The sequence below is a fragment of the Pezoporus occidentalis genome, unplaced genomic scaffold (assembly GCF_034315485.1).
Source record: "Pezoporus occidentalis ecotype Australia unplaced genomic scaffold, CSIRO_AGI_Poc_V1 ctg178, whole genome shotgun sequence".
Classification (NCBI taxonomy): Eukaryota; Metazoa; Chordata; class Aves; order Psittaciformes; family Psittacidae; genus Pezoporus; species Pezoporus occidentalis.
Window position 1 is genome coordinate 789,296 of NW_026913618.1, and position 21,831 is coordinate 811,126.

At 53.4% G+C, this 21,831-nt stretch overlaps 2 protein-coding genes across 3 annotated transcripts in view; both read right to left on the bottom strand.

Annotated features, from left to right (window-relative positions):
• The window catches only part of LOC134161691 (E3 ubiquitin-protein ligase RBBP6-like), a 150,199-nt gene that overhangs the window by 111,185 nt on the left and 17,183 nt on the right, over positions 1 to 21,831 (bottom strand). The gene's annotated exons all lie outside the window — the stretch shown is intronic.
• Positions 1 to 21,831, bottom strand: part of PRKCB (protein kinase C beta) — a 104,745-nt gene that overhangs the window by 40,442 nt on the left and 42,472 nt on the right. For both annotated transcript variants that reach the window (XM_062614762.1, XM_062614761.1), the window contains exons 4-7: positions 12,474 to 12,585; positions 11,309 to 11,437; positions 977 to 1,133; positions 458 to 592 (exon numbers count right to left, since the gene is read on the bottom strand). In XM_062614762.1, coding sequence (XP_062470746.1) covers positions 458 to 592; positions 977 to 1,133; positions 11,309 to 11,437; positions 12,474 to 12,585 — 533 coding nt within the window. The remainder of the gene's footprint in view (positions 1 to 457; positions 593 to 976; positions 1,134 to 11,308; positions 11,438 to 12,473; positions 12,586 to 21,831) is intronic.

The window sequence follows — 21,831 nt, forward strand, 5'->3', positions numbered from 1 at the left end:
CCTGCCACACATCACACTCACAGAGCGTTCATTCACCAGCTCACAGCCCGGCTCTCCTACCCGGTTCAGACACCAAGGAATGCAACCAGAAAATGCTGGAAAATGCTGGCTTGGCAAATGCTTGGGAAGTGAGAGCCTGCGGGGACACCAGGCAGAGCCACCCATGGTTGTTCCTGCCCACGGGAAGGAAAACCCCACCGCCAGCAATGCTGTGAGGGGCAGAAGGACACAGGAGGTGACACAAAGCCAGCCCATGCAGGGACGCTCAGGCACCCAGCACCCACAGGACACCCATATCCTGTCGGAGCAGCACCCTCCATGGGAGCCACAGTGACTGCTGGTCCTTGAACAGAAGGATGCCGGTGAAGGACAATGGGCTGCCACATCTTCCACCAGGTACAAAACCCACCAGAGCTGCTTTTGCCCACTGTGTTTTTAAAGCAATCGCCACTCTTACCATCCATCGACTCCTGACTTCTGCAGCTCAGAAATCCCGAAGGACAAGGAGCCCATGAAATCATTCCTGCTGGTCAGATCCCAGTCCCAAATCTCCACAGACAACCGCCTGTCTTTGTCCGCCTCTTTCAGTTGGCTGGAAGAGAGCAAAGAGAGAGGGCTGGTTTAATTCCAGAAGCCATTGCTACACCACCATGCCCCTGAACACTCCGTAAGAGCACGGATGCAAACGGAAAGGATGGTCCTCAGTGAGTGTTCAATGCTCTAATATTTAATTTCCCAACCACATCCATTTCAAACGGAGGATGCGGAATTCCTGCCCTCAAACACTCAGCTCTGATCAGGGGGCAGGGCAGAGGTTTGCCTGTTTCCGAGTCCCACTTAAAGGACCAAAAGGAATTATTTCCCATTGAATCGGCTTAATGCCTCTGAATAATTAAATCAGTGCAAACCCAATCCCATTAGTTCTTAGGGGTGAGAAGAAGGAGTTGAAAAGTTTAAACGTTTTTCTTCTACTCACAATTTAAATGTCTCGTTCCACTCAGGATTCAGGGAGCACTTGATAGTTTTGGTCTTCTGTTTGCTTTCGTTTTTGGGGTCAGGGATTAGTTTAAGCTTCACGTAGGGATCTGACAAGCCATTAGGGTCCATAGGAACTAGGTTTTTAGCATCTCTTACTGGGGAAGAGAGAAAGGATTAAATTCAGTATCCAAAGTACAAAAATACCCAACAATTGACAACTTCCCTGTGCGCCAAGAGCAAGTGTGAAAACAGTGATTAAAACCGGAACCAAACCCGAGTATGTGCAGACCCAGCCATTCCATGGGGAGTGACGTGCAGTTACCAACGCAAAGCAAGCACAGCTCCAATGGGTGAGGGAGGCTGAAGGAGCAACTAAAGATAATTTTCCTTTTCTGATGGGATGATTTGTTGTTTGCTCTTGGGTTCAAACAGTTTAAAGCTGCTTTTGCACCTTGGTAAGCAGAATTACACTGATTTGCATCCTTCTTTTGGGAGAGGTGGGAGCATCGGGATGGTACTTCCCATGGAGAGTGGAAATAGGAACAGAACAGGGTGCAGCTGGCACCAGGATCCACCAGCCCAGTGGCTGAGCACAGAGCTCTCCCTCTGGAGCCCCTTGGCTTCAGATGCCATGGTCCCAAGGGGATGCCCAAGGGAGCAGGAGCAGAAGAGGGGAGAGCAAACCTGTGGGCAACCTCGACCGCTTGCAATTGGGTTGCAGCTTTGACAACCTGAATGCAGTCAGGCTGACACAAGCATCTCTCCCCAGATTAAGTCAGAGTTTGTCTCCTGGGAGAAGGGTCTTGTCTTCCCTCCAAGCCCCATAAAGACACCAGAGATGGAAAGTCCAATGGGATGTGATGGAGCAGGGCTGTAACCGGGGGAAAAGCTCCTTGTTGGGAGCCCAGAGCAGGAACTCCCCTCCCCTGCACTGCAGCCGGCGCTCACAGCTCCTGTGGTGCCTTTCCCAGGCTTTCCAACCCAAACTCCCCCAGGTCTGTGCAGGCAGCACTGATCCTGCCAAGGCCTGTGGTTACAGAGCCCCCAGCTCCTCCTTGGTGCAGCATCAGCTCCCCAGGCCAGTGCACGCCTCAGGATCAGGCCCATGGGTTGTGCCGGGAACAGGGAACGTGGCACTGCCCAAGCTCCCGTTGGATCGCCCAGCTCTGCTGCGAGGTTCACTGGGGACACAGCTTCACCCCCTAATCCAGCTGCGTGTGCAGTGCTGCAGGATGTTAGGAGATCCTTTCAGAGAGTCAGCAAGAGCAAACACAATTGCTCTGTTCCCAAATCTCCAGTGAGGCGTTCCCAAGGCAAGGCTGGGAGCCAGATAGGTTTGAAAAGCAAATGAACGCTCCGAAATCTGCAATCTGCTGCTGTCCTCCTGAAGCATCGCCCAATTTCCGGCTCTGGAAGAAAGCTCGTAGCCAAAGCTCCAGTTTGCATGTATAAACCAGCTCATTTATCAAACGGGCCACCCTTGACAGCAGCTCGTGAAGCACAGGGAGGGGAGCCTGCTGGGAATTGCCTGCTGCCCAATTGCGGGTGCCCGGCAGCTCTATCGATTCCACAGCACTGGATATTTCCCAGACAGGTCTGAGGAGCCAGAGCCACCTCCTGCCCCTCCGGCAGAAGGGGAAGGAATGACTTCATCCCTGACAGCCCCACAGCAGTGATGTACAGCGACCTCGCTGCGGATCCGTGGTCCCTGGGGCAGGTCAGATCTCTGCTGGGAGATGGAGGCTCACCAGTGGTCCATGGGGTCAGGGATGCAGATGCAGCATCAGCACTTACAAACAGCTTTCTGTGCTCAAGTGTGAGAAGCAGAGGACATGTGGGGAGGCTCTGGTCCCCCGGGCAGTCTCTTCCTGTAAGGTGTTTAAGCAGCAGTCAGCCCATCTTCCCAGCATGGATGAACTGTACCAGTGCCTCAGCACCCTCACAGGGAAGAGCCTAAGAGCTCACCCCAATCTCCCCTCTGGCAGGTTAAAGCCATTCCCCTTGGCCTGTCCCTATAGGCCCTTGTCTAAAGCCCCTCTCCAGGTTTCCTGCAGCCCCTTTAGGCACTGGAGCTGCTCTCAGGTCTCCTCTTAAGGAGCCTTCTCTTGTCCAGGCTGACCCAGCCCAGCTCTCTCAGCCTGTCTCTGGAGGACAATAAAACACCAGCCACGTGGGTGTCTTTCAAGCCAATCAGTTATTGCCAATGTGTTCTGTATTGCACAGGCTGCTCTCTGAGTTCGGGTCAGCTTTGCCCTGGGCCATCCATCTCTCCATGGGTAGAAACCCACAGCAGCACCAGCCCCTGATGTGTGTTACCTGCTCTGCACCAACCTCATCCATGTACTAACCTGCACAGCACCACCAGCCCAACAGTCACACCTTCCTCTGTCTGTAACCATTCCCCACGACACACAGTGAGACTTCAGTTCTATAACATCCTAACAATCACTTGCATGTGCCATTTAATGAGTCTTCCCCAAAGCCTGGACATCAATCCCCACTCTGCACTTCAGAGGATGCACAGCGAGTATCCTGCGGCTCATTGGGGACTCTCAGGCAAACCCTTCTGCTCCAAGCTTTGTACCACATGAGCAGACAGGCTTCCAATCTGCTGGGGGAGATCTCCAAGTAATGGGTTTAATTTCCAAGGGCCCTGCCAAGGCTCTGCACTGATAGAGCCGAAATGCCTTCCCTCACCCCTTATCACAGAGGAGAAGAATACATATTTTCTCATCATTGTTACAAGCTTTTATCTGAGCCTTTTTTGATAGGGAAAAAGGCAATCTTTATAACCATGCTTTTGAATGATAAAACACAGAAGTGTATTAGTGAAAAGCCCCACAGTAAGTCCTGCTGAGGCTCTGCCTGACTCCTTTTATAACCTTCCTAGCTTGAAAATGATTACAAAACCCTATTTTCAATGACCCTGGCCATCTGCATCATAGGGAGATGTTGGAGCATTGGGGGAACATCCCATCTCCACACCAAATGCAACCCACTGCCGTCGTGTAGGACCACTCAACCAGGCAAAACTGATGTTGTTGAAGGTGTCCTTGCTCATTGCAGGGGCTGGATAAGATGAGCTTTGAAGGTCTTTTCCAACCCAAACTATTCTATGATTCTATTTTGTGATTCTCAGAAGCCATTTGCCCATGGGGATCAAACAAGACCATGTCCCCTCACAGAGAGAGGATGCAAAATCATCTCACACTGAATCAGTGCTGCATGTTTCACCAATGTAATGTCCTCCAGAGACAAATGAATAAGGCTTCAACATTTATCAGGCCATTGTTTGCTTCTTTAAGGAACAGAAAAAGTAATACCTGACCCTCACAGTTAATCAGTTTATGCCCTGAAGCATGAGATTTGATTACCTCTGTTACTATCTCAGCATGCAGGCCTAAGAATTTCATTAATGGGAATAATTTTATCTATTCATTTAAAAAACCCCAAACGCTTCTGCCTGACCTTAAGTAACTCTCTGACTTTTTCAAGCAGAAATCAACAATTAAGTGAAAGAGAAATAAAAGCCCCCAGAGGTGCAGCAGTAATACCTTGCCTCGGGAGGAGCGCGCTCCTCTCCAACCGCTCCCAGCATTTCTATGACAGTTGAATTTCATGGAAATTACTTTCATATCAGTCACATTCTGACAGCTTTGTGCATCATTAAGAAGTAGTAACATCATTATTAATAGTGATGAGTAAGAATATTACAATCCCATTTACAGCAGCTGGTCTTAAATCACTTTGGGTACCAAGCTGAAGAGAAGCTGCTCTGGTTGCAGTCAGGAGGAGGCACTGAAAAGCCTTGGACTTCCCTGGAGCCAGGGGGGATCTGGGGTTGGGGCCATGCTGACACATCCTCTGCACACCAGCAAGGATGCTCAGGGGGTGTTCTGTGAGGAAGAGCCTCCCCCTTACCCAGGGAGTGCTGCAATGGGCTGGGGACACCAATCCATCGCCAGGGAAGGAGATGGCACCAGCTCCACCTCGTAGGGCAGGGCAGGTAGAGCTGGTTGAGTGATATGTGAATAATTTCCTGTCCAATATGTGCAATAGCTTCCAAGTTATTCAGACAACATCTTTTAATTACTCAGCCAGCCGTAACTGCAGGAACAGGCTTGGGAAGAGACACTGATTTCAGACACCCACATCTCCAATGGAAAACACGGGGAGAAATAGCACTGGAACAAATGCCCAAAGCAGGAAGGAACACAGCCCTTTCCAGCAGCTTCTTCAGGCCATGGGCAGGAGCTCACAGTGCCTGTGGGAGCAGGGTCAGGCCCTTGCTCCAGCCCCGGCAGGAGATGCACCCTGGAGAAGCGGGACCGGCAGCACCGGAGCTGCCGAATGCCATAGGTTGCCAGGCTCCCATGGGAAGGCAAGATGAGTATGCTGGATAAATAAAGACCAGAAAGTTCTTTGCTAAATATGCAGCACCATATGGGGGTTCACTTTTATGTTCAAAAAAGAAAGCCTACAACAAAACCCACTCCCACCCCGCTCTCAAAGACAGCTTAAACCGCCTGCCAAATCCTTCACCTTCATCTCTGAGTAAGCAAGGCCACCACCACACAGTGAGGGCAGAGAGCTCTGCTTCCCACTGCCCACCAAGGACAATACCCTTCTGAAAGCCCTGCTCACGGCAAGGAGAGGTCAGAGCTCAACACCCCATCCCTGCCTGAGCACCTCACCTCAGGCTCAGCCAGCAGTGCTGTGCTGTGCCTGTGGCACCCCCTTTAACACCTCCTGGACAGGATTTGGAGAGAGGATGCTCTTGGGCTGTCCTGCGGCTCTCATCTTCCTCCCTCCAGCAGCACACACCAGCTCCAGCCGGGAGCAGCCACATGCCAGCGAGCACCCGGCGCTGGGATTAACACCCTCGTGTGTTAAAACGCTGAATTAATGCTCTGTAGGAGCATCTATTTGCACATGCTTCTGCAATAGGAAAGGCTCGGGACTCATTATGGCTGCGTCGTCCTGGGCTGGTGATTATTAATTAACACACTTCCAGCTCGTTTATCTAATCACAGAGTAATTGGTTTCAGTTTTGGTCAATGTTGTACTTCATCAGCTCGGTAAATAGCAATGCTCCAGTCCCGGCAGCCTCTGCTGTAACCTCGAGATGGAGCCTCATTCCACAGCTCCCGCTGGGGTCTTGGCTTTGGAGGAGCCACACTGGACTCCCAAGAGAGAGGAGGGAACCCAACACTGTCCCAGCGCTCCAGCAGCCCTTGCACAAGGACAGGACACACTGCGCTTTCACATGGACAGGGCTCAGTCACCTGAAGATGCTGAACCGTCTCCATCTCCCATATGTAACCCTGAATGTGCAGCATAAACCTGTTGAGTTTTTTCTGCCTTTAGAGCCTGTAGGTCACCACTTCCCTGAGACAAGCAATGAACACACTGACACAGCGACAGAGGACAGCATGGTTAAGCAGCATCCAAAGGGAACTAACTTGCTTTGGCAGTTTGAGTCACCTCGGAGCACTGCTACGTACCTAAATCACATTCACCAGGCCCAAAAGATGACTTCTATTTTGTCAAGCAGCTCAAGGTGCGGGAGGTTCAAGTTGTGAGAAGCTGTGGCTGCCCCATCCGTGGCAGTGCTCAAGGCCAGGTTGGACACAGGGGCTTGGAGCAAGCTGCTCCAGTGGAAGGTGTCCCTGCCCGTGGCAGGGGTTGGAGCTGGATGGGCTTTAAGGTCCCTTCCAACCCAAACCAGTCTGGGACTCAGTGATTCTATGATTCAAGCTAAATAACCAGCCCACGCTACCTCCTTGGTATGACAAAGCTGTGAGGAAGAGTTTGCCATGGCTTACATGGTGGGTGAGGGAAGCAGAGAGCTCATTTTGCCACCCAAGGAGAAGCGACAGAGCCGTCCTCATCCCCATGCCCAGGCTGCCACCACTGGTCCCAGAGGCTCCGACAGCCTCCCAAACACCACACAACTTGCATTCACCTTGGCACAAGTGGAGGAGACTCCAAACAGCACGTTATGAATGTTGTGGTGTTAATGTAAGGAAGCCAAAGTGCTGAACAGGCTTCTCCCTGTATGGTCTCCAGGAGGGTGACCCACAGCAGCTCAGGTTGCTTGCATCGAGGACACACATGGGACCCAAATCATCACAGCACCAATTGCAGGGATGCTCTACCCTGTTTTAAACCAACACACTTTGAAAGCAGAGCTGCCAGCACAGGCAGCCATTTCTAGCCAGCTACTCGAGGTTTTCCAGCCTCCTGCACCGATTCCCTGGGTCTGGTCTGTTCAGCACCGAAATAAGCACTTTCAACACCATCCAGCCTGAGCACACAGGAACGCCGGACATTCAACACATGGTCGGACCAGCTGATCCCTGAGGTCCCTTCAACCCGGGATTCTGATCTATGCTCTTGGCTCATCAGGCTTGAGCCAAAGCCAGCTCCATCTCAGGACCCCGCTCACGCGCAGGATGCTGATCACACAGTCCCCACACAGCTCGTGTCGATGCTTCAGAAGCGCTTGCCAAGAGTGCGTATCCAAGTGTTCCTGGACGAGATGCAGACTGGTTTGTCCCCTTATTAACAAGCCCTCAGAAACCTCCTGCATTTTGGAAACCACCTTTGGCTGATGGAGCTGTGAGCCCTGTTCCCAGCACAGAGCTGGAGGACACGCTGAGCCAACAGCACCAAGCCACAGGCGTTAGGAAGGTGCCATTTATTTGCCCTATTATTAGCCAAAGCCTGGGCTGTCCTGTACACATGTTGTAGATTTTGGGCGAACCAAGGGTTTGGCTACTGAATTTCAACCCCTGCCTCTGCCCGCAGCCTCACCGGCCCCCCAGGGATGGATGTGGATGCTCTCGCCAGCCTCCTCCCCTCCAGCTCTGAGATTCATCCTGGCTCTTCAGAACCAAGAATGGGTTAAAAACATTGACATTTGGATCCTTCGCATGTTATTGTTATGATTTCACAATCCCAGTATCTGGCAGACCGTGCCGTAGGCAGGCCCCTGCTGTGCCAAGAGCTATGCACAAGCAGAGCATGAGCACAGCCCTGGCACAGCCTACGGCTGACCCGGGGCTGCTCCATCCCTGCACAACACCCGCTTCTCCATCCCTATGCTATGGCAGGTTTGGGGTCAAACCCACAGCCTGCAGCAGTGGGATTCACGGTGTGAGTCTGTGTTAGGTGTAAATACGTCTCCTCCTTTCCTGAACTTCATTTGTGAGCTGAAGATGGGGAATGTTCACCACACCGGACCCACAGCGTCTCCTACCTGCTGCCATCACACAGAGGAGGTCTCAGATCACATAGATCGGGGGGAGAAACACCGGCCATGGTCATCTTCAGAGAGGACGATGCAAGCAGATGCAGCTTTTTAGGCAGCTAGCTCACCAAAGAGGTCATTCCAAGTCAAACAACGCACTTTGTTTAAGCAAAAAGCTGTGTTTCGCACCGTGAGGAAAAGGTTTGCTTCAGAAAGAGCAGGTTTTAAATAGAAAACCACGCTGCCAAAAGGCACACGGCAAAATCCTGACAGATTCCTCAAGTCGATGATAAAATGAGGAAGGAAAAGCTTTGGCTGTGCCTGTGCTGCCGCCTGCAGGCATCTCTCCCTGCCCAGCAGAGCCCTGCTCGCTCCAAGGGCCAGCAACAGCGGCCTCCCGCGTTTGACACCACAGATGTGATGCTCTTTGCCATGGGTCAGCTCACTGAAGTTCTGGGCAAGGGTCTCCATCCCTGGTGGGACAGAGAGAAGATCCTGCCCTGTGTTTTACTGGGACCAAAGGCACCATTGACAGTCCCTTGGGCACAGAGCCCAACAGCTTCAGCCCGCTGCAGCATCCTGCACCTCCTGCTTGCACCAGCAGATATGGGAAAACAGGGATCCCAGCACATCAATTTCAGTCTGGTGCTACCAAGCTCTGCCTGCCAGTATGGGCAATCCTGCCCATGCTCGGCTGAGCCTCTGCCTGCTCCATGCCCACCCAGGGACAGGCCTGGAGCAGGGACAGCACCCAGAGGGTTGGAACATGCTGACAAATACTGGGAGTGACTATGGGAGCAGAGGCTCATCCACCCCTTAGTGCAGCTCCCGGGCCAGGAAACCCCATCCACACGCCGGACAAGGTCCATCATTAAGTTTCATGTCCGTGTCCCTCCCTGGCAGCACAAACAGCAGTGCCCAGCCTGTGTCCCCACAGCACACGGCTCCCATGGGCTGGGTGCCCACGTGTGCTCTGGTCTGAGCAGACTTTTCCACCTCCTTCCAAGTTATGGAGTGGGAATCCCGAGCCCCTCACCAGCCTGGAGGGCAGGAGGGATGGACAGGCTGCATGCCCAGTGTGCTCCCTCCTCCTCCTCCAAGCGCTCCCACTCCTCCATCAGCTCTGCAGCAGAGCTGGGGAGCACAGTGTGCTTCCTGCCTTCTGGAAGAGCCAACAGATGACATGCTATCACCAACACCTCCATAAAGGGCCAGAAATAAAACAGCCTTTCAAAGCCAGCTGAAGGAAGGAAAATCCAGCTGCACAGAAAGGGGCCGGGGCAGTTTCTCCCTTCCCTTTGGAGCTATGGGAACACAGCTCCGGTGCCAGCAGGAGCGATGGGAGGCTGGGTACCAGTCCCGCCTCATCCCCCAGAGGGAAGGTGCCTGGGAAGCAGGGTTCTGTGAAATGAAGCTCTGTGTGGTTCATTGAAGCTCTCCTTTAGGGACAAATCAAACCCCCAAATTAACACATTTTTAATGTGTTAATGTCACACTTTTTGCATGAATATTTTCAGCAACTTCATGTTCTTCTTGAAAACATGTCTGATGGTTCATTAGGCCAGAGATGATCCTGGCTCTTCTCTGCACTCCTGGATCATAGAATCATACAATGGTCTGGGTGGGAAGGGACCTTAAAGCTCATCCAGGGACACCTTCCACTGGAGCAGCTTGCTCCAAGCCCCTGTGTCCAACCTGGCCTTGAACACTGCCAGGGATGGGGCAGCCACAGCTTCTCTGGGCACCCTGTGCCAGCGCCTCAGCACCCTCACAGGGAAGAGCTTCTGCCTAAGAGCTCATCTCAGTCTCCCCTCTGGCAGGTTCAAGCCATTCCCCTTGGCCTGTCCCTACAGGCCCTTGTAACAGGTCACCCAGCACCCTGAGGATGGGCTCAGATCACCCCTCATCAGAATAAAGAAGGGGCAGGACGGGCTGGTTTGGGAGGCTGGGATCACACAGGTTGTAGCTGTCTTCATTTGGCTCTGCTGAGCCTGCCCTCCCAGCAAGGAGCATCCCAGAGCAGCAGCTCAGCCCTGCAGCCTCACACTCCCCCTGGCACCCATCAGAGCGGTGCTGAGCTCAGTGGGACACCCAGAGCTGACCCCATCCCACTGAAGCAAACCCTGTGGATGTCACAGCATCTCCTGCTGCCAGCCCAGCTGGCCTGCGGGAACCAGCTCGGTGCGATGCTGGAGGATCTGGTCCTTGTTATCAGCATCATCAGCCTGGCACCCCCCGGGACCCCGTTTGTAGCGTGGGCAGGAAGGTGGCATTTCACACCCCGTGGTTTGAACTCATGCTGTGAACAGCTTGGGAACCCTACAGAGACCAACTGGACCTCCGGAGCTGCCTGGTTACCCAGCTCTGTGCAAGCTGCCTGCAGTGCCCACAGAGAGCTCTGCCTGCCTCCTACCCCCGCCATCACCCAAGGCACCAGCCCCCAACAGGGAGTCACATCTCCAGTCTGATCTCTCCATGCAGGGAACAAGAGGCTTTACAAGAGCACAGTTTATGTTTCACAATGTGCTTAACAGGTCGTGGGGGAAGCAGCATCCCCTAGGAACTCAAAGCCTTTAGGGATGGGATAATCCTGTTTTCTGCCACAAGCTGAGAATGGAGGAGTTCCAGGACAGAGGAAACCGGGATGAGGGACAAGGGGCTCCCCCACGGGTGGCTCTTGGGTCCCTGGGACAGAGCAGAGTCCAGCACTGCCTGGCTGCCTCCACCAGCCCCATCTCCTACCACTGAGATACCAACCAAGACCGGTGTGGGCCCAGGAACTGTTAAAAGGCATAGGAAGAACAGTAGGAAAGGGATGTTCACCACCACAGGGACAGCACAATCCAAAACACGTGTTTTTTTCCCCATGGCACAGCTAAACAGAGGAACTTTCTGCCACCCCTCCCTAGGGATGCTGGAATTCTACATGATTCAAAACACAGTTTGAGAAGCCTCTGACTGGAAAAGCCACTGAACACAGGGAGCCCCTGGAGCACCAGCCAGGGCTTGCCAGAGGGCAGGAGCGTGCTTGGAGGAGACCGAAAGCCTTGTCCCACCTCTCCTGGGCCTCACACCTACCTACAACGGTGAGCACGTCCTTCTCGATGTCAGCCCTGATGTAGATGCGGCCGCGGCGCTCGGTGTGGTCCGTCCCGCACAGGCTGGGGACGTTCATCACGCAGCGCTTGTGCACGTTCATCATGCAGGCTGCAGGGGGGACAGGAAGGAAGGGACAGTCAGTGCTGGGGTCACCCCTGCCCCAGCTCACAGGGTTTGAGGGGATGGGGGAGAACTTGTCCTCGCTTTAAATGGGGATGCTTTAAGGGATTCCGGGGTAAACATGCAGCAAATGGAGCTTCAAATGCAGCTGGGGACTGCCAGAGCCCTGCCAGGACACAGGGACCCAGCACCCCCCCCCAGCTCTGGGTCTTACCAATGGAGATTAAAGGATTTCAGCCCTTACTCTAATTACTTGAATTTTGCTGGTTTGTCAGACTTCTCCTCCATCACACCCGTGGTGCAATGCTGGGTACTGAGTGGGTTCGCCAGGAGCTGACAGGGGGCATTAAATATCACCTGTGTATGTGCATTCATATACACGTGTATAGAAAGTTACATATGTATAAAATATATAAATATATATATCTGTAATTTTTTATTCTAAAGAAATTCCTTTCCACTTGGTAACATTTTAAAGGTGATAATGAATACACTGTTCCCACAACAGTCAGCAAGCTTCTATATTTATGGGAAAGGCAGCACATGGCGAGCAGCAGAGTGTGCTGCTCCCCGCCGGCAGCACGAGCACGGAAGCAGAGCTGTGTATTCACAGTCCTTTTAAATAGGAACGTACAAGATTAACATGGAAAATAACTGATCTCTCCCTCTCCATCCTCTCCCTGTTCTTTCATCCCCCATTTCCTCCTCTTTGGACAAGAATTCCCCCAGTTTGCAGAGCAAAACGCCCTGCAGAGGCTGTCTCACTGCAGCCAGCATGGCCACGGGGTGTCAGTCAGAGCCAGCTCTGTGAGAGCTGGAGAAGGGATGCGGGAAGATTGGAGGGATGCAGGGATACTGGGGGGGGGGATGTGGAGGATGCTGTGCGGATGATGTGGAGGATGCTGAGAGGGGGGAGATGATGTGGGGATGCTGTGTAGGGGGAAAGATGATGTGGGGGAGCCCCTGCCCAGGACCTTGGGGTGCCAGAACTCCCCATGGCTGCAAGAGCCGTTCCATCACTTACTGTCACATTTCATCCCCTGGTGAATGAGCCCGTAGAGCAACGACCCGCAGTGGTCACAGAAGGTGGGGCTGGAGTACGTGTGGATTTTAAACTTGTGCTTGCTCCGGGGATCCTGGGAGGAAAATACACCATCAGGATTATAAACTTGCATTAAACATTGGCAGGGCCCCACCGTGCTCCATGTTTCACATGCCAGCTGGCTACGGAGCTGCTGTTAATGGACTTCACTCAACTGCCACCAACTGATGTGGACCTTCTCCAACAGGCGCCAAGATCCAGCGTTATTACTCTTTGGATGTGTTGCCATAACAATGAGAAAGCAACGCGTTGGCTTCTCTGGCGATTCACTGCTGTTAAATAACTTGGCCTTAGCATAGAAAGCACCAGGTGAAATTGGTGCCTAAGAACCAGCACAAGGGCTGGACCCTACTCAACTTCCGTGTAAAGCACAAAAAGCCACTCGTTATTTCCATCTGTATTAAGGGTACCCAGTGAACACCTCTGAGCTCCAGTGCCAATCCCTCCCCAGCACACTCCGGGGGAACTGAGCTGCTTAGTCAAATACTACTTGGATATTTGGGGCTTTCTTAAAACCAACAGCAGATTTCCTGCAACAGCAGAACACACAAACCAGGAGGCACCGGTTTATCTTGGACACTGGCTGCAGTCCTGCGCAGCCACCTTGCAAACAGGGCTCCTCTACTGCAACAGGGATCTACAGAATCACGGAATGGTTTGGGCTGAAGGGACCTTAAAGCTCCTCCAGCTCCAGCCCCTGCCATGGGCAGGGACACCTTCCACTGGAGCAGCTTGCTCCAAGCCCCTGTGTCCAACCTGGCCTTGAGCACTGCCAGGGATGGGGCAGCCACAGCTTCTCTGGGCACCCTGTGCCAGCGCCTCAGCACCCTCACAGGGAAGAGCTTCTGCCTAAGAGCTCAGCTCAGTCTCCCCTCTGGCAGGTTAAAGCCATTCCCCTTGGCCTGTCCCTACAGGCCCTTGTCCCAAGCCCCTCTCCAGGTTTCCTGCAGCCCCTTCAGGGGCTGGAGCTGCTCTCAGGTCTCCCCTTCAGGAGCCTTCTCTTCTCCAGGCTGCCCCAGCCCAGCTCTCTCAGCCTGGCTCCAGAGCAGAGCTGCTCCAGCTCTCGGAGAAACAACTTCAAGAGGGACATCGGACCAACCACGGGGAGAAATGACTGAGGCAGACCAAGGATTTGATGTTTCTTGGTATCTTCCATGCAAGACAAGACAATTCTGGAAGCCCTGATCAACCTCAGTTATTCAGACCAACTCTGAGCATCGGGAAGACAACACAAAGTTATGTCAGAACCATACAGGGACCACATGAGGACCAAGGGCACACTGGGGCAGGCAGTGCTGCTCCTGCAAGGGAGCCCAGAGCATCTCAGAGCTGCAGAGTAGGGTGCTGGCAGCATCTCACACAGCAGAGGAGGAGGATTATGGTGAGAAGCTGCTGGCTTCGTCCCATCTCAGGTTAACTGCAGGGTTAGGGATGAGGCACAGCTCCCGGCTTGGCCATTTGAGCTCAGTGGCTTTTTAATGGCCTGGAAAGGAGCCCAGGCGTTAGGAAAGACACCTTTACAGGGCACCGCGAGCCACGTAAATAAATAAAGAGCGGAGCCAGAGCTGAGCTATAACAGAGCTGCCAATACATCACCTCCCCCATTCCAATTCATTTTCCTACCACTACTGCACTGAGCCTTCCAGTCACGTTAATCGCTTCACATTCTGCATTATTTCACAGCACCACAGATAACTTGAGTGATACCAGGAAGGCGGAAGAGTAACGGAGCTTCATTTGATTCAGTCTGTTGAGTGCCAGGGATCAGGCACATGCTTCAGCAAGTTTATTGTATTTGAAACTGAAATCATCTCGCATCTTAGCCTAAGGAAAGCGCTCCTATGTGCAGAGCAGGGCTTAGCTCTGTCTGGTAGCTTGTGTGTCAGCTGGGAGGCAGAGAGGATGAGGCTTCATGGTTAACCTGGCTTCTGGGCAGCCCCAGCTACCCAAAGGACAGCTCTGCAAGTGACACTGCGCCTTCCAGCCTTCCCCAGAGAGGTAACAGACCACAGAACACCCCAGCCTGGGTTTCAGGCTAGAAGAGGGCTGGAAATGAAAGCTTTGCTAGGCAGACTGCAGGCAGGGGGCTGGAGCCGGGCAGCCCATGATGCAGGCAGGTACCACCGAGCACTGCTGCCCAAAGGGACACCCGGATGAGCACACCCCTCCTAAGAGGCTTACAGGGTCAGTGCAATCCCTGCGCTGGACGTGCTGTAAGCCTCTGAAAACTTGATTTTATGACCTGAGCTCTGCTTGCGCAGCAGCTCAGGGACATCCCTGTAAGCAGCTTTGCCCACACAACACGGCGTGAACCAGCTCCGGCATCTCCCATGGATGGGCCCATGTCACCGAGGGCCTCATCTCATGGTGTGTGAACACTTGCAGGGCTGGTGACTGCAGCCCTGCCCTGGGCAGCCTGTTCCAATGCCTGAGCACCCTCTGGGGCAGGAATTGTTCCTCAGCTCCATCTAAACCTGCCCTGGTGCAGCTTGAGGCCGTTTCCTCTTGTCCCATCCCTTGTTCCCTGGGAGCAGAGCCCAGCCCCTCCTGGCTCCATCCTCCTGTCAGGCACTTGTAGGGAGCAACCAGGTCCCCCCTGAGTCCTCTGCATCTTGCAGAGCCCTGGGCACAGCTGCAGAGGACACCCCGGGGTGCTTGGGCATCGTCCATCACCTTCAGCAGCAGGATGAGGTTGATGCCACGGGGGCAGCAATAGCAGAAGCCACGTGCTAAACCCCAGCGTGTGACACGGGGAGGAATCGCCCCCGAGCGCTCCAGTTTCTGCGTTCCCTTCTAGAAACAGATATTCCTGTTTAGGCAAATGAAAGCTTTAGTCATTCATAAAGAAAAAAACCCAACAAACCACAGGCTTAATGCAAAATGAGACAATTGATGTGAAGGATGTTAAATTCCCACTGGAAATGGGAGTTAAAAAAGCCAGAGCCAGAAAAGTGAAGTGTGCACTGAGCCATGCTGCGGCAGCAACAGCATCTCCAAAGTGCTCCATCAGCATCCCAGCCCTGCTCAGAGGGAGCTGGACCCCTCATGGGCTTCACTTTCTGCTCCCACCCCAAGAGCTGTGTTCTGGATTGACCCAGCACCCAGAGTCCAAAGGATGTGAGGGTGATGGATGCAGCCAGGCACAGGGAGGCAGAACTGCTTCTCTGGTGCGAGGGCCCTGTTTCACCTTGACCAGGCTTTAGAAGGTGCCAGAAACTGGAAAGTCTGGATATCATTTTCGACCCAGGCTGAAGTCATTTTGCAAAGAGCCTATTTTTGTACCACAGAGACAGGGATGACGAGGTCCCTGTGTGTGCAGATGCTGAGACTTACAGCAAGAACGTTTAAAAAGAAGTTTGCCAAGAAAAGGAGAAGCGTTCCTCCTGCATCCCACCAGCACAGAGGAGCAGGGCAGAGGGGCTCTTCTTCGGAACAGAGCTGAGAAACACCATGAGGAGAGTTTTGCTGCACTGCAAGGCTCTGCCCTTTTGAATCAGAGCTGCCACAGACCCGCGATGCTGCAAGGGGAGGGATGTGCGTCTTGAGGATGTGAGCCTGAACGAGTCCGAGCATAAGCTAGGAAAGGGAAGAAGCTGTTGGCTTCAACCTGGTACCCTGCAATGACCCATTAGATGTGGCTTCTGCCTCTCAGCTTGGCAGCAGGTTTCAGGTCTGAAATGAGCCAGTGCTGTATTGCATCCTTGATGTACTGCAGCCCTGACCTGCAGAGCAGACCTCGCAGACCCCAGCTCTCCCCAGAACCCCACACACCTCTCGCTGCTCCCACCCTACTGTGCTGGGTATGGGGGTCTGTGTGTGCTGCCTGCAGCAGCCCCAGCTCTCCTGCACCCCCAGGAACACAAGGAACGTGAGTCATAAGCAAGGAACCAAGCCCTGCCCTTTGAGGCACTGTGAGCACAGCCCTGCCAGAGCCTTCCCCAGGCTCAGCAGTCACCTGCACCGTTCTTCAGGGTCATACCCACCCCTGAGCTCCCTCAAGGACCACACCAATGTCAGGCATCTCCTGCTGAACCCTGATGGAGATGCTGATGCAGGAGCTGCTGCTCACCGGTTCCTTGCCGGCAGGCAGCTGGTGGCATTGATCAGAAGGACAATTTATGTGCTGCTCATGGGAGCCAGCATCCCTTTGCTCTTGTGCAGCAGCCTGCCTGGGCAGCGGCTCAGCACACAGCGGTAAGCCAAGGGGGGAGAGCAGAGCAGAGCAGCACCACGCTGCACGACAAGCAAGGGCGTTTGGCTTCAGCTATTCCTCATGCCAAGTCTGTGTCCTGGCAAGGGCAGCAGCCTTCTGTCATACACAGGGTGCAAACCCTGGGCTGATGCTGCCTGGGTTTAGTCACTTCTGCACTGCATCGGTGTTGCCTCTCCTGGTGCAGGGAGGAGGTGGGATGCAGGGGGAGACCAGACCCTTCCTCAGACACAGCAGTCTGAGCCGGAAAACACTTGTAAAGCACATCCAGCTCACTTGGGTTCATCCCTACAATCAGTCACACATGAAGGGCACTGAAAGGTCTTCTAATCCCTCATGCAAATAAACCCCCCCACATCCCAGGTCCCATCACCATCCCTTCAGCAGGGGCTGGTGCCCTGCAGTCCCCAGGAAGCCAAGAGCCCAGCCGATGGCTGATGCTGCTTTAATCCTTTGTACCGACAGTTGCCGGACCCCACACAGCAGCCCCAGAGGTTTGCTGCAGGATGACTTGCCCCTATTTCCCCATCTCAGTGCAGAGAAAGCTTCAAACTGCCTTTTCCAAAGAAGAATTAACACAGTTCATGTGAAGAGACTATTTCAGAGTGAATTTGCTGGCAATTTTAAGCTGCATAATAGCAGAGCAAATAGAACACAGCATGAGCTTAGTGCCTGCACCTACTGAAACCCAGGCAGCAGACGTAAAACCAGAAACCTCGTGCTTTGTTCCAACATTTCCCCTGGGAAAATCCCCTCCGCTATGCAGGGAACACCTCAAGCACACACAGAAGTGGCCTGACAGTGACTCTAAAGGTGATGAAGGAGAGAAAAGCCTCTCCTTCCTTCCAGGGAAGGGCAGTTTGTAAAGGGCTGGGTCAGGGATGTCCATGGGAGCTCTGGGCAGCATCCTTGGTTTGTGCCAGTTCTTCTTACTGAAGCCAGGAGACAATGGGGAAGGTGAACTGAAGACAACAGTGGTCACCAGAAACGGGACCCTGTGCTGTGGGCAAGGACAGGCTCTCAAGCAGCACTCACCGGCACTATCCTGTTTGGGACCTGCAGGCAGGAGCCAAGGATGCACCTCCCGCACCTTCCCACCTGCCTGCACAGCGCTGGAGGAACACCTCTGGTGAGAAACAGCTCTAACTCCCAGCAAAAACCACGCAAGGAAGTTAAGGAACAAGCAAACAGGGTCTTGGCTCCAACGAAAGGAAACCATAGGGGCTGCACTGAAAGGAGGTTACACACAGGAGGAAAACACAGGTCCTGGTCATGGCAAGAGGACAAAGGTCTGGGGTCCATCACCAGAGCATCTTTCCTACCAGTACCGAACTCCTTGGGAGCCACATCCTGAAGACAGTTTATCACCGCTGCACCAGCAAGTGGTACCAGCATTACTGCTGTGGTCTCAGCCTCCCAGCACGGGGCCCGAGGGCACAGCAGTGCAGGCAGCGCCTCTGCCCAGACCTTGGCTGTGGAAGGGCAAGTGGTCCCCGAGCACAGCCGGCAACACAGCAGCAGCATCACGGCTTGGGCTGCTTCCATGTCAAACACCCAGCCCCGGATAAAACCTGCCCTTGACAGCTTCCCATGACAGCTTCCAGCAAGTGAATGTATTTTTATTGACAGGAGAGCTCATCTGCTAGTCAGACAACTGCAGAGGGCTATGGCTGACAGTTATTCTTCTCCTGCTGCTGCCAACACTGAATAAAATGCACTCTTTTACCCAGCAGCACAAGAGAAAAAGCCAAACTCAGCTTTTCTTCCCCCGAGCAGCATTAGCAGCTCTGCATCATTCAGAAATGTTTGTTACCCTTCACGTACCTCGAGAGTCATGTCATTATAGCACAAACTCTGAAAGAATGGGGCTCCCACAGTGCTTCCCTGCTCCCTGCAGCCTCAGGATGGCCTGAAGCAGCACAGAGAAGCCCCCCACGCCCACAGGACCACCGTTGGTACCATCTCCTACCCCACCGTCCTCCTCATGGTGATGCTCTGCACAAACCCAGCTCCGATCCAGCCATCCCAAGCCCCCTCCTTTAACCAGAGGGGCTGGAATCTTAAGAGGCAAAACTAGACACACACAGACAGCGAGAAAACAAGAGCAGCTTCTGAGCGACGGGGCTGAAGACATGAGCAGGCTGGCAGGAGGAGAAGCCGGGCTCCAGCAGCGCCCAGGGAAGCACCAGAAGGTGCTGGGGGGGAGAGCAAGGCAGAGACATCTTCATCCCACGGGAGCTGTCAGCGGCTGGCAGGAGCAGCGAGCATGTGCCCTCGCGCAAGGGGCAGATGGCACTCCATGAGATGGAGAACTTCATTAGCAAGGCAAGGGAGAGCAGCAAGCTGCAGCAGGGATGTGAGGATCGGCTCATGCACCAGGCCCCGGGCACCCCAGGGGTATGTGGGGTGCGAGCAGAGATCAGGATCCCGCTCCCTAAGGCAAGACCTGGGCAGGAGGGTGCTTGGGGTCTTCAGGAATGTCCTGGCTCCATGGGCATGTCAGAAGGAAGGGGAAGCGGCTGCACATCGCACCCTCCAACCTCAACAGGCAGAGCTTGCTTACAACCCCGTGACGTTACCCTGTGCAAAGGGACTACATGGCAACAGGCATCCCTTTCCCACTGGAGATAACCCCACAAAGGAGAATCTTGAACAAGCTGCTAGTTTTTAGGCACTACAAATGGCATCCTCAGTTATTCTCACTGCTAACTGCTGCCAGCCCACATCTCCCAAATCCTCTAGGAGAAGAAACCAAACCTGGGGAAGCACAATGAGCCTCTGCATGTGGCTACAGGAGCCAGCTTGGATCTGGTGACGCTGTGCATGGGCAGAGCGACCACGTACCAACGCTGGGAAGACCACATCAGGCTAATGCCACCTGTATGAGCCACACTCTCCTAAGCCAGAGCGGCAGCAATGCTTTCTTCTGCACAAACACCCGTCTCCAGAGCTATCTGAGGAAGGAGGAGCCCAAGACAGAGACCAACTGATGCTGCCCCCAGCAAAGAGAGCCTGGAAAGACCAAAGGCACCGTGGTGACAGCACCACAGAAACCCTCTAAAGCTGCAAACAGTGGGAAAATGAAATGCAGATTTGCAATGACGCTGCACTGGCCTGTTACCTACCCAGAGCAGCTCTGGGATTTATTAACGCATCCTGATTAGATGACCTTTACCAGGATAAGGCAAAGAAGGTCATTTTAATGATTATTTTGTCTACAATTTAAATAATTATGCATTCTACTAATAGCTCCTACTATAATTAGGTTTGCCAACTGCATTACATTACACACGCCCGACTTCAGCTCCTGAAGACCTTGTCATACTTGAGGAAGCTTCAGCTTGAATGGTCACGCTCGCTCTGCCTCCTGTGAACAGGAGAGCATGGGAGCATCAGAGCTTGTCATGGCAGCCCACAGAGTGGCACTGCTCCTCCCGGGCAGAGCAGCTCACAAGTGGTCACTTTGGGAGGCTGGGGAGGGACCCGAGAGCGCGTTAATGCGAAAGGCACGTGGAGCTCAGCCCTTTTGGAGGGATCATGGAATAGTCTGAGTCGGAAGGGACCTTATACATCCTCTAGTTCCAACCCCATGCACATCACACAGCCGTGCGAGCCCAGCCCGGCAACGTGGTGTGGGTAAACCACGCAGCCCTCATCACCAGCGCTTCAAAGCTCAGCACAGCACAGCTTCAGACAAAGGTAGAGAAGGAACTGGTAAAATCTGCCCTCAGCGAGCCTGTACCATGCCCCAGGAACACTCCTCAGCAACAGCACCACCCAAACCGCTGACCCACCATCGCATCTCCAGCCATCAGAAAAAGCCATGTCCTGCCATGACTTCAGAGTAGTCCAGCGTGAAAGCAGCCCTGGCGTCTTCAGTACCAGCATTTACAGCTCCAGCTTCATTCTCCATTGCAAGAAGCAATTAGTTTTCATTCTCTTTTCCTCAGGGGCCCTCTCTCAGTGCATAATTAGTCCTCTCCTAGATGGAAGGTTCCTATTCAGTGGGCTGGGCGAGGTTAAACACACACACGCTCTCCTCAAGGATGTTCATGCACAACCAGATCAAACAGAACCTGCTCCAAAGCAGGATTAGTCCAAGTCTTTCTGTTACCATTGACATTTCACTGCTCTTCACTTGCTTGGTCATGCTCCAAAAAGCATAAAGTGCCAGCACCCCTTGGCTGCTTCACACATGCACAAACCACCCCGTACACTTAAGCACGTACTTAACTTCAAACAGACTCATTTTAAGTAACCAGTATTAGTTGGGTGTTTAAAATTAAGCATCCATATGCACCATAAGCACTTTACAGGACACAAAACTGTTCTCTCCTTGATTCTCAAGTGCCACAAGATACAGAGATCAAGGAGCAAAGATAGAAATCCTTTTTGGCTTTGATGTATGTTTCCCTTGGCTCCGTGAGTGGAATACCAGAAAAGAGCAGCTCTAGGGATGAAACCCAGCAGCCAGCTGGCACTGAGAGCTCCAGCCAGGCTGGGATCCGGCTGGAACGGCAGCATCCGGCTCTCCGCTGCATGCCCAGCCTCTCCTGCCCCTGCAGATGCCAGCTCACCGAGCAGCCCTTCCCTTCCCTCCCCAGCTCAGCAGTCACGCGGCCCTCTGAGGATGAGCACATTGTGAGGTTTAAACAAATGCAATAAATCAGGCTCCTTCTTTCGGCAGGATTACATTGGATATTAATTATTTGTGCAAGGAAAGGCGGTCACCAGACTGCTGCACCAAATGAGACCGGGCAGGGCTATCAGCGCCACAACCCAGGTGCCACCAGTGCCTGACAGCAGGATTCATGCTGTGGTTCCTGGCAAGAGCAGAGCAGAGGAAGGCTCAAGCTCTGCATCATCACTTCAACATGAAGCATTCCCAAAGCAGACAGGGCACTGCTGTTTGCTGGAGTAGTTTTACATCTCCCGATTCAAAGCTCCTTAAGGATTATAGCACTGTAAGAGACTTGACTGACAGTGCTGAAGGAATGCTGCTTGCTCTGCATGAATCCCCTGTTACAGCCCAGGGAACAGTTGTGCAGGGCACAAATGAGAGGGCTCTGC